General features: G+C 41.1%; 1 protein-coding gene across 6 annotated transcripts; it reads right to left on the reverse strand.

The window, feature by feature from the left end:
- Positions 1-6: 6 nt before the first annotated feature.
- LOC119903459 (glycerol kinase-like) lies at positions 7-20,272 on the reverse strand. Of its 6 annotated transcripts, XR_005444515.1 has the most exons (21): positions 20,059-20,272; positions 17,153-17,226; positions 15,782-15,888; positions 15,533-15,610; positions 14,734-14,813; positions 14,246-14,383; positions 13,902-14,011; positions 13,101-13,167; positions 8,407-8,442; positions 8,038-8,105; positions 7,423-7,465; positions 7,231-7,311; positions 7,014-7,092; positions 6,731-6,827; positions 6,378-6,462; positions 5,108-5,228; positions 3,117-3,260; positions 2,102-2,188; positions 1,847-1,921; positions 1,364-1,460; positions 7-1,257 (listed from the first exon to the last, which is right to left on the reverse strand). XR_005444515.1 is itself a non-coding variant. In XM_038719637.1 (20 exons), the coding sequence occupies exons 1-19, from the start codon at positions 20,110-20,112 to the stop codon at positions 1,848-1,850; spliced, it is 1,623 nt and encodes a 540-aa protein (XP_038575565.1). In that variant the 5' UTR covers positions 20,113-20,272; the 3' UTR covers positions 7-1,257; position 1,847. The 6 variants fall into 6 exon arrangements, 5 of the variants coding, with proteins under 5 accessions (XP_038575565.1, XP_038575566.1, XP_038575569.1 ...); XM_038719637.1 differs by lacking the exon at positions 1,364-1,460; XM_038719638.1 differs by lacking the exon at positions 1,364-1,460 and having other exon boundaries at positions 1,805-1,921.
- Positions 20,273-21,228: the final 956 nt, after the last annotated feature.

Below are 21,228 nucleotides of genomic sequence, written 5' to 3' on the forward strand. Positions count from 1 at the left end.
AAACCATTTTAAGTGCTGACACATTTTTATTATTCAAGTCAGGTTCTACAGTAATTACAGCCTCTTATACATTCCCGCAGAGCCAAGCGCTCTTGCTACACATCATGTCAAACAAATTTCAACTGGCAGGTATACAAATAGGATCTTACAATGTGGAAAACACCCTTTAAAGTAAATCCCTATCAGAATGATCAGTTATCAGTCCCCAGAAATGAATACAGTAACCAAACGTTCCATTTTCACAGAATGGATCTTAATCTTGATGCGTCTTCATTCTGAATTAAAGTGACTTGTCAGTGGTCAGTACCATGGCTCGGATCTAAAAGCATGTGGTTCCGTATGACTGAAGAAATATACATTGTTTATGAACAGAATCAAAATGTACTTTATTGTTTTGCCTTATCTTAATCTGTTGTATCTGTGGATTGATTGAGGAGGATTGTGAGGATTAAAATTCCCTCCTAAAAAATGGGATAAAAAAGCTATTCCCTTTAAAAACCCTGCATGGCTCCTACAATCATCTCCATACACAGGATAAATTATAAAGTGCTGGTGAGAGCCTGCAAAGTGTCTGTCAATTCTGCATAGGGGGAAAGCCGTCAAAACATTAACACTTTCTCCCTCATTCCAAAATGTTGAAGCTCATCGTTAAATCATCCAATAAATTACTTTTTTTTAAACATCTCATGAAACCTTTGACTGCAGGGACATTCCTCTTAAGTTCCAACAAAAACAAACCCCACTTCACAGGAAGGAAGGTGAGCAGTGACCACTTTCCAAAACTGAATTAGTCACATAACATGCGTAACATCTGCTTAGATGTTTGGATCTTGTGCATTCCAAAGTGTAGAAGAAAAAAGTACAAACACTATGTACAGAACAAATGGAAAAGCAAACAGTACAGCATCCTGTTGTGGTACAGAAGTGCTGCTCTTTACTTTAGACTGAACACCTGATGTTCCTATGCTTTACTGTACAGGTTGAAGAAGGCAAATTCATGGTCAGGTTAAAAAGTTTAAGAAACTTTCCCTTTTTCAGAAAAGGAAGCCTAAGAAATTCCAGACACGATGGTTCCATAGTTGCTTTAAAAAGCATCATGTTGTGTCTTCAGTCCAGCTGGCACTTCAGGTTAATGATCACTGTTTTCAGTCACGTCACATCCATGGGATACGAGCACATTGCTCTTCTAGTGTTGCTCCACAGTAGGCTTTGCCATGTTCCCCATGAAGGTCTTGGACCACGATTACTGCTTGTGATCTGTGAGGTGAGAAATGGTTGTTCTTAGAGAGACAGACGGCCTTTTTTAACCAGAGCAATATCAATATGCAAAGCAGTTAGGCTAAAGCACAGGGGCAGTTCAAACCTCAGCTTGCAAGGACACAGCAGTGGGGCAACCCTGGTTTAAACCCATCTTAAACCTTCAACAGCAGCTGAGCTAATGACAGAGCACCACACCCTTACTGTCAGCAGGAAGAAAGTGGGAAGAAGTAATAAACACAGTAACATGCACACCCATACCACACAGACGCTAGGACTGGACCGACAGAGTTGATTCCTTTTGACAATAATGTCCGGGTAAGTACAGCTACATTTAAAATCTTGGATGGTTTTTCCTTTTGCATTCATTCTTCCTTAAAAAGTTGATAAAAAAACATCAATTAAAACAGTCCAATTATGATAGAGGCATTTCTAATCTAAAAACATGCCTATTGGATCTGAAAGGCCTGTCGGTCAATCCCTTCAACACACTGTTAGTAACTAGAAACATGACCGTGCCACCATCAACCGGCACACCATAACTAACACAAGAAGTCGGTGTTGCGTGCAGCAGTAGTAAACGTCGGACCTTAGGGGTCCGCTCTGGTGGGTGGCGGGGTGGGAGGGACCCCCCAGGGGGCGCCGTTCATCTTCTTTCCTAAACCTGTTGTGGGTGAACGAGAAAGACAGCATCCAAGATGGATCACAGTCAGACTCCTGCACTTGTTCACCACTTGAGGCACAGGAAAAATTACGCTATTAAAAACAATTCCTACATGTCACAGACTGCTGGAATAACTTCTCACTTCTCTCATGCATTTCTTAAATAAAACTAAATGTGTACCGTTGGCATTGAAGCAAGGCTCTGTGGTCTCCCAGTTCATGGCTCTCTGGACGGCTTTCTTCCACCGAGCAAAGCGGAACTCGCTCTCTGTAAAGAGGACAGACCCGTGAGTATAGCAGGCTGTTTTAACAATTATTCCTTAAAACTAACTACTAGCTATTTATAAGCTACTAGTACTTATCTTGTTATTGGTAACTATTCCTGTTTCACAACAATTGACTAGATACTAGTACTAAATTGTTTGTTACTGGTAACTATTTTTCTATTAACTAGTAACTAATACCACATAACTATGGCAAGCTGTTGTTTGCTGTATGGCAAACTCAGTAGTCGCTATTAGTACTAGCTACTAGCACTTAATTTTTTGTTACTAGTAACTATTCCATTAGTTACAAGTAACTTTTTAGACTACTACTACTACTAGTGTTTACTAGTAAACATCTCTATTTTACTTGTCAATATTATTTAGCTACAAGTGCTTATTTTTTAGTTACTAGTAACCATTTTATTCTTTCTAGTATGAATTAAAATGTTATGTACTTTCAACAAGCCATTGTAATTAATCACTGGTAACCCCCCCAAAAATTACTAATAAGAATGAAAATGTTACTTGTATCTTTTGGAATAGTTACTAGTGACTCATGAATAGGTACTAAAATGGAAAATGGAAGCCCCATAGATTTATATGGTAAAAATGTGCAATTAGTCACCAATAACTAAACAAAATGATACTAGTACTACTACTGGAATAGTTACTAGTAACTAATTAATAAATACTAGTAGCTTTTAGATTGCAAAGTCTTAAGGATTAATGTTCAAACGGTCTGCCACAGTGTGAGGCGACACAGAGCGATTCCAGAGACACACTGTCATGATGCGAACATCCACTAGATGGCAGCAAATTAAGTGTTGCATGTTTGAGGACCTTTCAGAATCACAAGCCAAGAATCAAATGCAACTGCATCAAGTCGCTAGAAGGTGCAACAAACATTTCCTCTGGCTCTTTCTTCCTCACCGTCACAGTTGATCTGCGGCTCATACTTCTCACTCGTGACCTGTGGGAGGTGCCCGGGGCTCAGGCTCCACACTTCCACCCCCTCTGCTGCCCCCGCTGCCATGGCTGCACCCAGAGCTGTTGTCTCTGACATGGTGGGTCGCACTGGCCCACATGAGACAGACACAAACACACGAAAAATAAATTAGGAACAATCTGTTCTATCCTATATTTATATTTTTACTTGGCAGGTGTAAATTCACCCGCCAACATGTAAATTCAGTGTTGACTAACGTAGTGTTCATAGGTACAGTTATGTACGCACCAGTAAATCTGTGCTCTTACCCTACTCTTGTACATCATAGTCAAGGTTTGCGTGTGTTTTTATAAATGGGACAAAAGTCAGGAAGACAGAGAGGGCATCAAGTCCAGGTTCAAACTTAGGTCCATGGTTACCCACATTTAGATTTCTAAATTCAAAGTTGTTGTTTGAAGTAGGAGAGACAACTTTGTTGAAGAATTATTGTGAGCCAGCTGTCAGGCGTGAAGAAGTTTCAGAGACTGATGATGACTTAACATAGCATGGTTTATTGAGCATACAACATGTGAACACGTCAAATGCAAACACCAAATCTGAAGGATAACGTCTTTTGGTCCCTTTTATGTTTCTCTCTTGTGTGCCTGTAGGTTTCTCTATAGGGTTATCTTTAGCTGGCCTTAACCTAGAAAAACAAATCTATCTGATCTGATGTTTAGACTCCAATGCTTCGTCATACTAGAATCTATCACAATCCATAAGTTGTACTCTGCCAGTGAGTTCTTGTAAACATTCTTAAAGGACTCAACCTTGTAAGATTCCCAGAGAACACTGATATCTGCTAGCCTGATGCCTGAGCTACTGTCTCTAACTAATCAGTCTATTGTTGTCTCCCTGACAAGGACAAGTACATGTGAGAAATACCTAAAGCTAGAATGTCAGAAAACACTTATGGGGTCAGCTAAATTACTCTAAGCTAGACCTGTCTTACCTTTCCCTGTTACATCAACAAAGCCCCTTAAGAAATATTCTCAATAAACTTCAGTGAAGCTGTTGCTGCCCTGAGTCCTCCACTGATTTAGCATTGCACTCCTGTAGCGCTGTTGATGGCCAGTTAAAAAAAAAGCAGCACAATATCATCTTCTATTCCACAAATTCTTCTTTGTCAAAACCCGGGGCCTACATTACTTGTGCTGGTATCGTTTTAATTTTATCAGTTCCGATTCTGATTCCAGTTCTACTTATTGAATCCAGTCCTTTTCAAAATCCGGTCCTGATTCCGACCCCTTCACCATGAATCTTGTCACCGTTCAGTGACTTTCATCCTCTTCCACTACATGGCTAAAGTAAAAGGAGTTGGACTGTTAAATGCTCACTGCAGTTCATTCAGGAGCGCCACTGAAATATGTAGAGAGTCAGGAACTGATAAGCAGAAGTTAAATCCACAGGTCTTATCGAATCCACAGTTCTTGGAACCGGTTCTCCATACCCAACCCTATACATTACCTACAATGCAACTACAACACCAACAATTCGGTCAGAGATTCAGGTGCGTTATGCTAGTAGTGGCAAATGTAGCCTGGAGTCTCTAGTCTGCAACAGAGATGAGGACTCCACACCCCCAGTCTTCAGCCCCAGCCCGCCAATATCTCAGGTTTCACACAGCTCCCCCTGGACCCAAAAAGGCTTTATACAACTGTTTTTTACATGTACATTAGTATTCCCCAAAACCTGGAAACAGACTTGAGAGCAGTTCCCCCTTTAACTACTGACTGTCCTTACATTTGAGCTTTACTTGTGTCATTACATTTTACACTGTACATGGATGCACACTTGTTTTTGTCCGCATTAAATGATCAGCACTTTGGATTGCATCTTGGCATGAATAGTAGTGTATGTACAATAAGTGACCTGTATATTTATTGTATTTTTGAGTGTATGAATACACACGCGCGTGCGTTCAGAGTCCTCTTACCTACGGGAATGCAGAGGATGTCGGCCTGCAGCTGCATCAGTAATCTGTTGGACGTCATGCCTCCATCCACCTGCAGCTGCGTCAGGGGGATGCCGCTGTCCTGGTTCATTGCATCAAGGATCTGAGACACACAATGTGCCACATACTTAAACACACTCCAATTTTAGCCAATACCACCAACACAAAACCTCTTCCAAAGTTTTGTAAAATTTCCTATAAAGGTGGCCGTTGTGACTACGTGCGACGGAAGTCAAGTGTCTTTTGAGTTTACCTCACAAGTAAACAAACCGTAGTGGTAGTGTATACATATACTGTATACATATGTATTATACTGTATACATATGTAGTATACTGTATACATATGTAGTATACTGTATACATATGTAATATACTGCTTATAAAACATCAAGGCATTAGTTCATTGCAGAGTCACTACATGCAAAATGTCTTACGTTCTGTCTTGTTCTGTCTTAAATAATCAGTCAATCATATTTTCTATACATGTCTATTAGACTTTTTTTTTTATAAATGTGTCCTGTTTTGTTGAAGATATCTCTTGTGAGGTTTATGAGAATCTGTGGCCTGACAGACATGAACATCAGCCTAAGGGCTGTTTCCCATGTTTACATTTCTAATTTGATGACTTTTCCATTGTGCTCTGCAGTGCTGTAAAACATTCATGTCTTTTTCTTTTCTGTATCACAATGACATGCTCTGTCAACAAATTACAGTACAAACAGCATAAGGCCCAAATGTGAATCGTGTCCAGTCTCTTGTAATCACTTTGTACTGTTGAAAGTGATTTATGCCAGACAGAAAAAGTGCAGCCAGGTGCATTTTCAGTCATTGTCATCCAAACCTTAGCCATAGTTTACATCACTTTACACTGTTGTTATCCTGACAGCAGGGAAAAGTATTTTGACCATCTTGTTTGTTAAAAACGACACAAGGACTTGTCCTTCTGATGACACAAATATTTACTTTTGAGAGATAGATTTTTGCAGGTAATGCGCCGTGTGATGCTGTTTGAACAACTGTTTGGAGAAACGCACTTACTGTTTTTTTCAAATGTTAAGGATGATTTGAGAAATGTACCAAAGACAAGCTGTCATACATCAGTGAATGTGCCGGCAGTTGTGACAACAGCGAGTATCACTGTGCAGTATGCCTTTGTTGTGGCTATGGGACAGGTTGCGTGTGCATATCTCAACCACCTCTTCGACAAACACCACGCCCGCAAAGCAGGAAGAAGAAAGGAGACACTGCTCACCTCTCTGGTTTGAAAGCAGACAGCCTCAAGGGCTGCAAACGCCAAGTGGCTCCTGTTGGTGAACTGAGTGAGCCCACAGATGATGCTGGAAAAGGAAACAGATTAAAAATACGAGCTATAACGCTGTCATTTAGGCAATTTATAGACTTACAATTAGGTCAGCTATACTGTATGTAATGCTTTCACTGCTGATGTGTATCTGTGGAAGAAACTAAGAATCTACACAAGAAAACAGCCGCTCTAGCATCAAACAAGTATCACATTATTACCAGATGATTTCTCCCCGTCTCCTCATTTCAGGATCACACTACAGTTAATAATTCAACATGTGTTTTAACAGCTGAGAGTCTCACCCTCTTGCACTGGGCTCCCAGTAGGGGGCATAGAGCCCGGAGAAAGCCGGCACAAAGTAACAGCCGTAAGACGTGCCTGCTGCAGCTGCTAGTTTCTCTGTGACAAAGTGAGAAAAACAACAGAGTTATTCAAACACAAACATGTCTTTTTTTTTTATACAATCAAAAAGCAACCCGGCTGCTACAGACAGATTTGAAAGCGTTTCACCCCAAAACCGTGACTGTATTTTGTTTATAAACGAGTCGTCACACAATTTCAGGTCCGATGCTACAGTGTAAGTACCGATCTCTGAGGAAGACTGCACAATGCCCATGTTGTCCTTCAGCCACCGTACCACAGCCCCTGCGATGGCCACTGAACCCTGGGAGGAAGAAAGAAAAACCCAAATCACATCAGAGCAGACACAAGACACAACGAGGAGGGGCAGTGTTGCAGTGTGGAGGCCATTTAGGAACAAAACCTAGTTCAAAATGAAGGACTAATGAATGTTTTGACACACCTCCAATGCATAGCAGGCAGGCTCGTCTTTTCCCAGCTTGTAGGCTACTGTGGTGAGCAGGCCGTGGTCTGACATCACAAGCTGGGAATCAGAAGGAAGAACATTATACGGCGTGAGGGAGCAAAAACAGAAGACAGGAATGTTCTTCAAAATGTAGTCCCATGACATATTTTCTTGGGCAGCATATCTTACCTTGGTCCCTGTATTTCGGAGCAGGAAGCAACCAGTCCCGTACCTTTACATGACAAGAACGGGATAAGAGTCAAACAGACCAGAGACCAGGACTGGATAATTGATGACATTCTCTAAGACTCAATAAGTTACTTGTTGTAGTTTTTGATGGAGTTGATACAATTCTCTGTCTATTTTTGTCTAATATACTGTGAAGTTGATTAAAAGTTTGTCAGGAATAAGTAGGGGAAAGTACTTACTTACTCCTTACTTCCTAATTTTCTACAATGAGCTGCGAAACGTGCCTTACTGCATGTACATTAGGGATTTAATCATGTTTCTCGCTAAAATCTGCACCTTCAAGACCTCTTTAGCAACATTTGACACTGTTCGTCTGGGGAACATTGGTTTTATTCTAAATGATATATCTTTGCCTCCCTATTCATAATAATGGACACATATTGCTGAGAGTACAGCAGCTTGAAAATAGTTTAATGAGGGAGTTTAAAATGTTAATTTTAGAAATCCATGTATATATGAAAAAGTTACGTTATGGTGTGACATAATCTAGCCACCACTTAAGCGGTGCGACCAAGTATTGAAAAACTATTGTAGCAAAAACAGTGGATGGCTTACGTGTTTTTGGCCTGGCCTTCCTTGAAGCACATCTGACCAACCAAGGCAGCCGACTGGTCCCCAAGACACTGATAGAGACAAGATCGCTGTTAGAAGGCCATGCATGTATTATATTACATTATACTAGCAACTAGCATAATGAAATGAACCAGTGTGTGGTGTGTGGCTTTGCAGTGTACAAATGCCTAAAGATCAGTGTCTTGTTACTTTTAGGCCGACATAAGCATTGACACTATATATTTGCGATAGGCTAATATTACCCTGGGCAAAGTATGGTGGGGCTCTGGTGGAAAATCTGTCACTCAAATGTGTAAGCAGAAACAGATGTCACTATCCTGACACGCTTATGTAACATGCTACAGTCCTTACCCCTGAGATGGGAACTGCTGCGAGAGGGCCGGAGTTCTGGTAAGAAGACAGAAAAAGACGAGTGTTTAGAGTTTGGATAAATGGCTGCAAGAAAATACGAACTGCTCATCAAAAACACACAGCAAGAACAAACACTACAGTAGGTCTGTCTACTTTGAAAACATCTGGAACAAGCAAGAGGATGCTCACTGTCACACGTGGGGTAACGACAGGTCTCAGCATGTGAAATACCCATTTGTGGCCAAGAATATAATAATCCAGTGTGATAAAAACATTCATGTAATGAGTTAGAATAATAGATAGTCTATCAACAGTACTGCTTTCTTATATCACCTAAAAGACCTCATTTTATGAACATGAGTAATGACATGCACACTGCTAAAACTAGATGAATATGGTGACTGTAGCAATCCCATGATTCAGTATGTTATCAGTGAAGATTTCCAGCTTAATGTAATAAATCCCATGGTGTAATACATCATACATAGACAGGAAAAGATTTATCATAATCAGGGTGGGGAATTTTTATTACCTAATAGGGAATTGTTTATTATTGAAGTTATCGCCTTATCTTGTTAACAGCTGCAACACCTTTGACCATCTCCAGTTAAACACCAGCGCTGCAGAAAGTTTGGATCTTTTCTGTAGTTGATGGATTTTTAAATATATACTAAAAATGCTTTGCAAACAAAGTAACAGCCAAAGAACCTGTATTCTTTCTAGTATTATTTATTCATTTATTTTAATTGCCAACAGGTTGTTAGAACCATTTCTTACCAAATGGATGAGCTGCCATTCATAGGTAGGTTTGGCAGGATGTGGGTAGTGGTAGTAAATAACAAAAAGATCAGGGCCCTGTTTCAGAAAGCAGCTTTAACAAACTCTGAGTTTTCAGTTTCAGAGCGGCAAAGGAGTCAATAAATTAACACACACTCTATTCAGCGTGGCTCATTCAGCATTTACCAGACATGAATTTCTTTAAAGAATGAAAAAGTGCTGAAAACCTTCTGTAGGTTACATTTGATTTCCAAAAATAATTATTCAGCTGTAAACTGACAGGGACAAATAAATAATATTTATAATACCTGAAGATGAAAATATGAACAGATAAGACACAGTTTACTCATGGACCTGTGGTTGTAAAGTCACAGTCTGACCCAGTAATAATGATTTTGGTGATTTGCAGTTGAAAATGTGTCTAGGTTCAGGTAAAGTTTTAGACGTTTGTTCTACATTTAAAAATCTTGCTTATTTCTCATTTAATGAAATGCTGTCAAAACACATCTGCAGCTAGTATTTAATAACTCCCTTTTAAACTACATTTGTTCCAGTTTTAGAATCTGAAAGTTGTTCCAGCTGCACCACAGTCGTCCTCATCATCATGTTTTTCATGTTTCATCATTTTACATCAATGACAGATTTTCCCTCATCTTAGGCTTAACAGTTTGAGTTTCCATTAAACCTGCTTTCTGAATCAGGATCCTGAGATAACATAAAAATCAGACCTACAAAGATGAAAACAAACAAAGCTGCCGCGTTGCTGACCTCTGGATCGCAGGCCAAGGTGCGTGTTTGCTTGTAACAGATTTAACACTTAAGACCATGTTGTAAGATATGAGCATAAACAAACAAAGACACATGATAGCAGAGCAGGACAGACCATCATTACTGCTTCAAATCAGTGCCAAGTAATCTGTATAAACCATCTGCCCGTGTGGCACAACAGCATCTTATCAGGCCATTCAGAATCAGCTTTTATTGCCAGGTATGTGTACACATACAAGGAATCTGACTCTGGATTGCACAATGCTCACGATGTGCTTACTTATACAATAATACAATAATACAATCAGAAACAGGCTACAATATAGAGAACACATATATAAACAAAAACAGTATAGCGCAATGAGCAGAGTGCAAAGGATGCAGGAGTAAAATTATTATGTACATGTTGAAGGTGGATGTGATATAGAGGGTATGCATTGATGTCACTTCCACGTCCGGAACACGCTGAACAAGAGTGGCAAAACATCTGTTACCATGGCTGCGTTTAGCAAACTGGGAGTAAAACAAGTGATTATTTGGTCAGATTAAAGGCAGTCGGACTCAACAGTGATCCTTACTGCTTACCAAAGAACCAGTGGTGCAGCTCTTTCCCACTTTAGATGTGGTGCTGCTCGTCTTTCTGCCACTCAGTGAGCATAACTGCGTTCTGTTACGTCATGCGTATACCCTCTATACAGGTGCGCATACACATACATGCATACATGTACACAGTGCGGTGGAGCAGGATGCTGGAAATAACAAGTATTATGTGCAGGTATTATGTACTTGAGGTAGATGGATTTGGTATACAGTACATACATACTTTTAGGAGAGCCTTTCCCGATCTTATTTGAATTTATTTTATCCTTTTTATTTTATTGTATTATACTAATTTTATATTAATCTGTATTTTAGTCTTTTCAATGTTTTCATGCTCTTATCTTGTTTTTTTGTATTATTCTTTACACTTGTTAAAGCACTTTGTAACTTGTTTTTGAAAAGTGCTCTACAAATAAGGATTATTATTATTATTATTATTATTATTATTATTATTATTACTACTACTACAATATACCAAATGAGAATATGAACAGCTCTCAAATAGAGAATGATGAATAAATAATGAGTGTTAGCCAGTAAACAGGTGGCTGATTAGAGACAGAGTTACTGGGTTATTGCACAGGAATTGTTCCTGACACTGCGAGTCAGAAATCAGCGGTTCATCAGAGTGATGGCTTGTGGGAAGAAACTGTTCCTGAGCCTGTTGGTTTTCTTTTTTTGCTCTGTAGCGCCTACCAGAGGGGAGAAGCTGGTTGTGTCCGGGGTGAGATGGCTCTGCAGTGATGTTTCCTGCCCGTTTCCTGACTCTGGAAATGTATAAGTCCTGAATGGAGGGCAGGTTGGCACCAATGATCTTTTCTGCAGTCCTGACTGTCCGTTGTAGTCTGCTCCTGTCCTTTTTGGTGGCAGATCCAAACCAGACAGTGATGGACGTGCAGAGGACAGACTGGATGATGGCTGTGTAGAACTGGATCAGCAGTTGCTCCTTAGGCAGGTTGAGCTTCCTGAGCTGACGCAGGAAGTACATCTTCTGCTGGACCTTCTTGATGATGGTGTCAGTGTTGGGCTCCGGCAGGCCTGTAACTCCAGCTTTGACTCGTTAGTCCATCTTTTCACACTCTTTACAATAGGTTTAGCAGATGTTAGTTGTTGCCTGTGTGTCGGGAGAAGATGAACCAGACAGTGATCAGGGAGTCCCAAGGCTGCACGGGGGACAGAGCGATAGGCGTCCTTTAATGTTGTGTAGCAGTGGTCCAGTGTGTTAGTGTCCCTGGTGGGACACTTAATATGCTGTCTGTACTTTGGGAGTTCGTGGCTGAGGTTTGCTTTGTTAAAGTACCCAAGAACAATGAGCAGGGAGTCTGGGTGTTTTTTCTCCACGTTAGTTATCTGGTCGGCCAGGTGTAGTAACGCCTCACTGACACAGGCCTGTGGCGGAATGTAAACAGCGACCAGGACAAACAAGGAAAACTCCCGCGGTGAATAAAAAGGCTTACAGTTTATAAATAATGTCTCTAAGTGAGGGCTGCAAGACACTGTGACATCTGTACACCAACCTTCGTATCTGTAGATGCGCTCGGTGAGCCAGGCTTTGGTGAAACAGAGGGCAGCAGATCTGCAGAAGTCCGAGTTAGTACTGCTGAGGAGAAGCAGCTGTCTCAGTTTAACCAGCGTGCCAGCACGTTTTCCCCTGTGGCATCTCTAGTAGATCCCATGCAGAGCTGCTGCTCCTCCAACTAATAGCTCCGGGAAAGTTCCGGGTTCGTTAAGGAGTGGTGGAATAGTACGAGCAGTTGAAAGTCCAATATTTAAGAGCTCTTCTCTGGTAAAAGTTACCAGAGAGGGACGGCAGAAAACAGCGTTTAGAAACAAAAACACAAAAAGCACTACGGAGCATAATCTAATTTTTCAGGGTGAGACCACAATGAGGAATTTTAATTTACTTGTACTCTGTTTAAATTGTTATAGTAATCCATGAATCCAGAATCAACAACCGGGAAACGCACGCTCAAAAACGGAAACACTCAGTCTTTGTAGCATGTGAAATAATAACATTAAATATTTTTGTAAGCATGTGATGAAAGATACAAAATCTGTCCCTTCTTTACAAGTAAAACCATACAAAAGCAAGCTTTATATACTTGTTAGTGCTTAAAGCTGCGGGAAATGCAGTATTACCCCTTTATTAAAAAGCACATCATTGCTATTTGTACACATTACCATCTCTGATATCAGCTCAGAAGTATAGCCTATCCCAAAGAACAATAATATTTGAGCTGGAAATACTTCACTTCAACGCTATCATTACATTATCTGCTATTCTGAAGAATTACACACCTCTTCTATCTTATCAATTTATATGGCTGTTACAGTGATCCAAGTGTTTCATGACACCATTCACCTGAATATTTTATGATTATAGTTAGTCTTCATTGACAGCTCTGGAATACGCTGAGAAAGAAATCGGTCAGGTCATGTCACGTTCTCTCAAAACACAAAGTATCACTGAAACATACAGCGCCTTTGAAAACTCGCGCACACACACACACACACACACACACACACACACACAGGTTGACTGTGCTTACCATCCAGCCGTATATTTCAGAGGAGCTTCTGACTTTGGGGAGGATTTCCATCGGGACATCAAAGTACCTACAGGCAGCACAGTTACAGTCAGCAGTTTCTAATGTAGCACACATGATGCAACCTGTATACATAGTTAGAAACTACAACACCTAACGGACGGGAAGATGGTATGTTGTAATTGAAAGGATATATAGTACGCAGTATTTGGAGCGGCTCTGGGTTGGCAGTTTGATCTCCAGCTTCTGCTGTCCACATGTCAAAGTGTCCTTAGGCAAGACCCCGAACCCTAAGTTGCTTCCAGTGGACAGACCACTGGAGTGCAAATGTATGTGTGTGTGTGTGTGTGAACGAGAGGTCAACTGTAAAGCCACTTGTCAGATAAGGTCGAAAAATACTATATAGTTTCAGTGCATTTATAGTGGTTTGAATTGGATTGGATTTACATTACATTTATTCATTTAGCTGACGCTTTTATCCAAAGCGACTTACCATTGCTATACACGTCAGAGGTCGCACGCCTCTGGAGCAACTAGGGGTTAAGTGTCTTGCTCAGGGACACAATGGTAGTAGGGTCACAGTGGGGAATTGATCCCGGGTCTCTCACACCAAAGGCATGTGTCTTATCCGGTTTATTGACTCAGTGAAGTGCTGACTCAGCTTTAAGGTAGTATGGCCATAACATCATCATCAATTTGAAGCTGAAAGCCTTAAAAGCTTTTCTTGCTAACATGTTACATTTGCAGTACTTGTCACCCAAACCGACTGTGTGTGTTCTCCAGGTCTGTATGTTGTTTGTTTACCTGCAGAGTTCAGGATCCCAGTCCATGGTGTGAATGTTAAAGAGCATGGTGCGACTGGCATTTGAGACGTCTGTACAGTGGACCCCTCCGTTCCTGCCCCCCGTCAGGCACTGAGGAAAAACAACACGGGACCAAGCTTGCATCAAATGCTGTACTTTTTCCTCAGTGAAACCCTGGATCAATAGCATTGTTTCACAAATGGAAACTTGATTTTAATATCGGTCATGTCAAGAAAAAGCACAGCATCTTCTCTTGAGCCGCCTCACTTTGACTCACATTAGGAGTCATACAGTGCCATCTGACGCAGGGCCGGTGCACAGCTGCAGGCTTTGAGCAGCTCTTACCCATATAATCCAGGAGTCCACCGTCCCAAACATGGCACGCTCACTTAGCACTGCCTGTCGCACTTCGTCCACGTTGTCCAGCAGCCAGCGTAGCTTCACTGCACTGAAGTAGGTACTGATGGGAAGGCCCGTCTTGTGCTGGAGAGAGGACAGTAAAAACTGATTGAAGTGTTTGTTTGGTATAAAAAGGAGAGTTGTGCTTATGGGGCTGGACTAAGAATAACCTCAACCTGAAGATAATCACATATCAGACAATCAAAAGGTAAAAGACGCCCTCATTTTAGTATCGAAACAGAGAATCTCCCAGACTGTCCACCATCTATGACAGAGCTTTAGTCATTCAGAATCAAAGGATTCCAATCACACATGCATATGTTTTCTATACCTGCTTATCCTGCTGATATTTCTGGGGGTTTTGAATGCTGCAGCCTGAATCTAAACTCTAAAACCTAAAAACAAATGAAGGAGATCCTTTCTGTACACCTCACCTTGAAATGGTTCTTGTTTTGTCCCGGAGTTTTGCTGATGAGCCGCTCCACTGTTGACTGAGTGCGCAGGTCCAGCCAAACTACACACAAAGCAGAGGAAGACTTACACACAAGAGCAGTGCTGGTGCATTTTCCTGCAGCGGGGGCTGCTATACCAAATGTCAGTATAGACTCATCTCAACCAATACCAGTTATAATGTTCAGCTGTGTAAAGAGGTGAAACTTCACAAAGGGAATAAAGAACATTCAGATTTATTTATTTTCTCGTAGCATTTTCTTTTTGAACCTCATAGATTTGGTGTTAAGACTGAAGTTAAAATTCTGCACAGAATTTTATGTGAAACTGTGCCATTTCAAATCACTTCAAACTCTTTTTACACATAGTGCCTCTAGACAAGACGAGTGGCCATTCTAGCCTCTGGAAGAATTGCTGTGCACACAAACAGGTTGAAAATGAAAGCTTCTCTTTGCTAGTAATATTAGCACACAGGCCTTGAGGGCGGAGGACTGCATGTGTTCAGCTCCAACAGTGAATCATGTGGTGGTGGGTGGAAGGGCAGGGACAGGCATGACAGGACACTACAATCTGACGCAACCTACTGCTCTGTGCGGTTTCCCAGATGACATCATCTGCTTCTTTGCTCAATGAAAGACGTGACAGCTAAGAAGTATGAAGTGTTAAGTCTCACTTCACAAGTATGAGACTTAACACTTCAATATACGTATATATGTCTGTAATATATGCCAATAGGAATATATGACAGTGATACTTGTTCATTCAGATATATCATGTACCCACCAATGGCATTGTAGAGTGGCTCTCCGGTCACTTTGTCCCAAACCAGGGTGGTCTCTCTCTGGTTGGTCACCCCCACCGCTGAGAAAACAGCAACAACGTAAATGTCAATAAACCCCACCTACTTTAACCCATTCCCCTCCGTTGTTTCGTTCTCCCATCAAACTGCAGGTGTAGGTGTGCTTAATACATCTCCACCCACAGGTCAGCACCCACCCTGAGACATAGGTGTGCACAGCAACGGTGTCCCACCTTTTATGTTGGAGATGTCGACGTTGAGCTGGCAGAGTTTCTCACAAGTCCTCTCCATGCACTCATAGACAGACTGCATTATCTCCTTGGGGTCCTCCTCCACCCAGCTGATGGAGACACAAACACAGACGTGAACACACAAATCCCACGTGCGCACACACACACACACACACACACACACACACATCAGTCAGTTTTGCACTTGGTCTAAAGAGATCCAAGGGTGTAAAGAAATCATCTACATACAGCGTAGTTGTGTGTGGCTGCTGCTGCAGTTGCTCCCTGTTCCCTGCTGCCTATCAGAGGCCTGTACCAGGTTAGTGGGTTTGAGGTTACAGGGTCTTTCTGAGAATTAGTTTCATTAAACTGTGCCTCCCCTGGCTTATGTAACCTTTCAACATGACCTAAATTAATCACTGGTAGCTTCAGGATATGTGTAAGAATATCCAGGATTTACATTCAGCTACTGTTTCTGTAAGAAAACATAGATTATCATTTATCATCTATTATTTACACAGCCTAGACTGTTTCTGACCTGGACTATACAACAAGATGAGCCAAATATATGGACTCTGGTACCTTATACACATGTCCATCAACCAGATTTTCAATGGGAGTACACAGTAACATCTGAATATGTATCAACCAAGCCAGCTTTTGTACAATAAAATAAGAGCTGGACCTTAGACTCAATCATTGATTCATCAAATGAAGTAAGATATTAATCTAAAATGCTGTTAAATTGTAACCTCAGTAAAACGGAAGGCACATTTATTACAACATCTTTTAATATTTCTGTGTATATAAAGTTATTTAGCAAGTAAACATCCATCCACACTCTTCATTGTACAACCAGTTGTACCAGCAGAATATAGTAGAAAATTAATCTGCAACTCTTTTGATAAACAAGTAACTGTTTCAGTAATTTAGCTTTTAATTTCTAGCTTCTCAAAGGTGAGGACTTGATGCTTTTCTTTGTCAGTCATAATAGTAAACTGAATGTCTGGTCAAAACAAGACATTTGAAGACGTCACAGGAATGTAGTGGCATTTTATCGACAAATGAGTAATCAATTAAATTAAATTTACTTGGCAGATTTATTTTTAATGAATAATAAAGTGATACTTGCAGCCCAATTATAAAGTAGGGCCGGGAAGATATGGGTATCTCCTGATTCAATACTATCTATCACGGTACTTGGATGGCAATTTAATATGTCTTGCTATTCTTAAGTATTGCCAATCTACAAGTATTGCGATTCAATTCGATTAAACTAAAATTCAGTAATTTAAAAATCATAATAAAAAAATCACAATGCTTAAGGGAATGGATTTCTTTCCCCGCCCCTATAATAAAGGTCAAGGAACTCACCCCTCCTTGGGGAAGCTCTGGTTGATCTCTACTTGGTGGTGACTTATCAGTTCGGCTGTTTTTGCATTGAACACCTGTGGAGAAATTTAATTAATAAGAGGCTAAGATCCAGGAAGAGTTCTCTTAGTAAGACAAAACATCATCAGCACATGACTGGAGTGGTTACTGCAGGGATGCATTGCCACACAGCGGGCAGTGGGCAGGGATGAACAGACAGGGCAGAGAGTGAGGAGATGATTTCATCCTGGCGCACTGCAACACAGCACCTGCCGTGAACATCACCCCAATAAAGAATTGCTCCCTATAAGAGATTTAACATGAGCCAGAATATTAGTTGTTTCCTACAGAGCCAGAGAGAAGTCAGCATTTCTTCTAATAAGGTAAGAGGATAAACCTCTGCTTAGTTTAACCCTCCTGTGAACACAGCAGCATAGGCCTACAGTTCAGCTGCAGACAATGCTCAAATTGCTACGTTATATGAATTCAACACAGCAATATACCACAAACAACCTGGAGGAACATATGACCCACAAGCAGTTTCCAGTAGTTTCATTGCAACCTTTTACTCTTTAACTTCACGATCCTCTCACAGCTACAAAGTTCAGCTGAAGTCACACAGGAACATCCTCACCCCGTCACAAAACGACAGGTCACATGACTGGGCCAGTTAAAGCAGGACCTCTGATGTCACAAAAACTGCACCCCACATATTCAAAGTCTACAAATCTGGCAACATGGTGTCTACAGAATACTTATGCCAACAAGTAACCACATTTCCCCTTGATTTAGGCTTTGGTCTGTGTTTTATCCTTGTAGGCAGAGTGTTACAAATTCATCAAGAAAAAGTTTCCATAGCTTTGTCGCTCACCCCAGTTGGCATTTGTGGTGCCAGAGCTAAAGATTTTGTTAATGTGTGCAACATCACTTTCTAAATGCAGTGACGCAGATACTCAAGATAATCCAGAGAACTCATTCTGAACAGTTTCACTGACAAACCATTTTGGCACAGATGTCAGATTATCTCCGAACCTCAGCAAATGACTCTGACACTGTCTGATTAGAAGAAGAGTGCACAGAGGGGAGGCCAAAAAAACCCACAACGTTAAAAGGGGTTTTTTTGTGTGTTTTTAGGCCAACATGGATACCACACTCTCTCCTGTCACCTTACAGGATTCCTCACTAAACTTTCTAAATGTTCATTTTTGTTGAGTCTGTGACAGATATCAGTCCTCGAGTCACCTTTATGGTAACTGTATGATCAAAGTTGATCTTGTCTTATTCTACTTACAATGCTTTGCATATAAGCTCGTGCATCTAATGCGCATAGAAAAAATATATAGAAAAAAGGGTAACAAAAGTTGTGTTGATGATGGGCTCACATTTTCTGTGGTACTTTCACACTATTAATTATGTTTTTTAGGGAAGTTTCATGAATTTGAATGTCCTGCACACTTGGAGGATGTAGGAGTCAAGGCTCAGTTATGTTAAACCAGAGACGCGTTCGCTTATGGTCATTCGGGTGCTGAGATGAACCTCAAAAACAACCTTCCAGGTTAAAGTTTGTCATCGGAGCTGGGTACAAACAGGTCCAAGGCCATTTGGAAAAGAATTGGTCACTAATTAAGAAAACATGCAGAGTTATGTTATGGCACCTGTTTGCTGGAAACACCCATCATTTCTGACCAATTACATTAGACATACATTCCCAAGCATAAGGAAAGAAGTTGGGTTACAGATGTTAAACAGTTGTTAGTTTTCTCCCGTGTTAGTCCTTGTTAAAGACCTGTCAATCAATTTCAAAGCATAAGCACGTTTCACTCTGGTGTTCTGAATCAGACACCAGCCACACAATGACTCCCTGTGGTCTCAGCTAACCAAACAGAAAGAGCTGTCAGATTCTACAGACATGTTTCCAGATCTACTCGGGCATCAAACATCCTTTTTGTCTGTTCTTTGGAAATCTAACAACAACTTCTCTGCAGAGCTCCACACTGCTGTGTTCTGTTCCAAGTCTGAATCTTCCAGCTGACCTACTTGAGGAAGCCCAGTTTCACTCACAATGGATCACTAAACAGGATTCATTCTGCTCACCAGTGAAAACAAATGAACAAATGGAGAAACTTGGTGGTGCTTTTCAGAGTCTGCAGCATGCACTCAGGTAACAGCAGAGCCATTAAGGAGACCAGTCTCTCTGCTGGTTAACAGTATCGACTAAACAACTCAGTGATTTTCACGCGATCAGGATAAGTGAGTAGTAATATTAGTAATTTTGCTTTATAAAAGGGTTCATAAACTTTTACAACCCTTCAAAAAAGATTTGGCTCTTACCCAACATTTCTTTGCTGGAACCCCAAAAGGTTGAGTGACATTTCAATAATGATTCCAGTGCGATAACAATGAATTGTGATTTAATTAATGCTTCTACATTGCCTTCCAGCGCAAAACTCCTAATGCAACGAGCCAAACTGACTCTATCTTTGAACACACAACGCTGTCCTTACCTCAGTCCTCAGATTACTGCACAGCCAGACAGTGGAAAACTCTAATTACTGTACTACACATAGAAATCTATTCTGGAAACATTACCCAAGTGACCAACGTTTCAACACACACACTGCAACACATTTCCTACTTACTGTTTACTTGCATTGTAATGTTGGTGTAACAGTGAATTGTGGCATTTCATGTTTTCCAGCTTGTATGCTGGAATCAGGCATCGTCTCACTGTAATTAACTCTGCGTCTCATTTCTACTCACAACAAGTGTTTTGCTTTTCAGCCGCTGGTCGCTTCGCTGCTTGATATCAGTTATGTGGCTCAATAATAAGCAGCCCGGCGCGGTAAGTTAGTCGGTCTGTGTGGCACGTAGCCTCCGTACACGCTGAGCCGACTCTACACGTCACTCACCAGAAACCTCGTCGAGCTCGTGCCCTGGTCAATGGCAGCAACCAGCGGGTCCATCCTTCTACTTTCTCCTCGTGGCCGATAAAACACTCAGAACGAGGCGTTCCACACTAGCTGGCTGTCACGCTGACTGGGACACGCGGCACGAGCTGGAATGCTGTTGTCGGCTCCTCGTGAGGGGGGTGAGGTCGACCGAGCGGGCAGACACTCTGGATCAGCTCAGAGGATGTAAACCGGAACCGGCCAGAGCTGACGGAGCGATTGGCTGCTCGTCACAAGCTCTGTCCAATCAGGTTTGGGGGCACGTTCTCTGAGCAGAGGGTTGGAGGGATTTAGAGAGATCCACCCTAAAACGGACTGCGTGCACTGTGCGGAGTGTGTAGATTAATAAAGTGAACATCTGAACAGACAACTCCCTCCTTAAAGCTGGAAACTGGGGCTCACCAGCCACGTGCTTAGAACACAGACAATTATTGTTATCTTACTTTGTTTTTCATAAAGCCTAATTAATAAATGCTTATTTCCAAATTAAATGTAACTCCTTATTTCATTTCTGCTGAAGCATGTCCCAGCACATTATATTAAATAATATTAATATACAATAATTATATTACATTATTATTGTGTGCAAAATGTATTTGGCAAACCTATACCTCTGAGCAAATTACTGCACATTACTGACTTTGCATATTTAATACTTTTTACACTGGGACACCACTCTCATTTGCCTTTTGACATGAAATCTCATAAATGTTGCTCAAAAATGTTGTAATCAAACCGTCCTCAATGTTACTGTGGGGGTTCCTTCTTGGCAGATCATTGGATGTTGCTGAGATTGTTCAGGATTTGAGAAGAAGGATAGCCAATAAAAAGGCTACAGTTTTCACGTGACTGAGTCAAGATGGTCAAGTATGGGGGAAAAAATCACAAACAACTGAAGTTAAGATTTCAGGTCTGCCGTCCAAACTGGCTCTGTCCCAGAAATGTAAATTAGAAATGAAAGCTCAGGAAGAGAAGGCCTGAGCTGTAAATGTTACTATAGACTGTCCAACTGTGGAGTAATTTTTGACCATTTTGAGACCTTGCTTCTGTTCTTCCTGCTCTTCGGGACAGAATAAAACAAGACATATTGAAATGTCCCTGTAGGAAAACTACAGGTAGTTAAAGATGTCT

This window comes from Micropterus salmoides, unplaced genomic scaffold (genome assembly GCF_014851395.1).
Source record: "Micropterus salmoides isolate LMB-PRFRI ecotype aquatic unplaced genomic scaffold, ASM1485139v1 Ms_hic_scaffold_15, whole genome shotgun sequence".
Classification (NCBI taxonomy): Eukaryota; Metazoa; Chordata; class Actinopteri; order Centrarchiformes; family Centrarchidae; genus Micropterus; species Micropterus salmoides.

Bases quoted from the DNA above. Each gene is read 5' to 3' on its own strand.
- LOC119903459 (XM_038719637.1), bottom strand. From the start codon at position 20,112: ATGGACCCGCTGGTTGCTGCCATTGACCAGGGCACGAGCTCGACGAGG. The intron at 14,012-14,245 runs GTAAGAGCTGCT...GTTTTTCCTCAG, and splicing joins TGGACTCCTGGATTATATGG to TGCCTGACGGGGGGCAGGAA. The intron at 7,093-7,230 runs GTGTGTCAAAAC...TCTTCCTCCCAG, and splicing joins CTGCCTGCTATGCATTGGAG to GGTTCAGTGGCCATCGCAGG.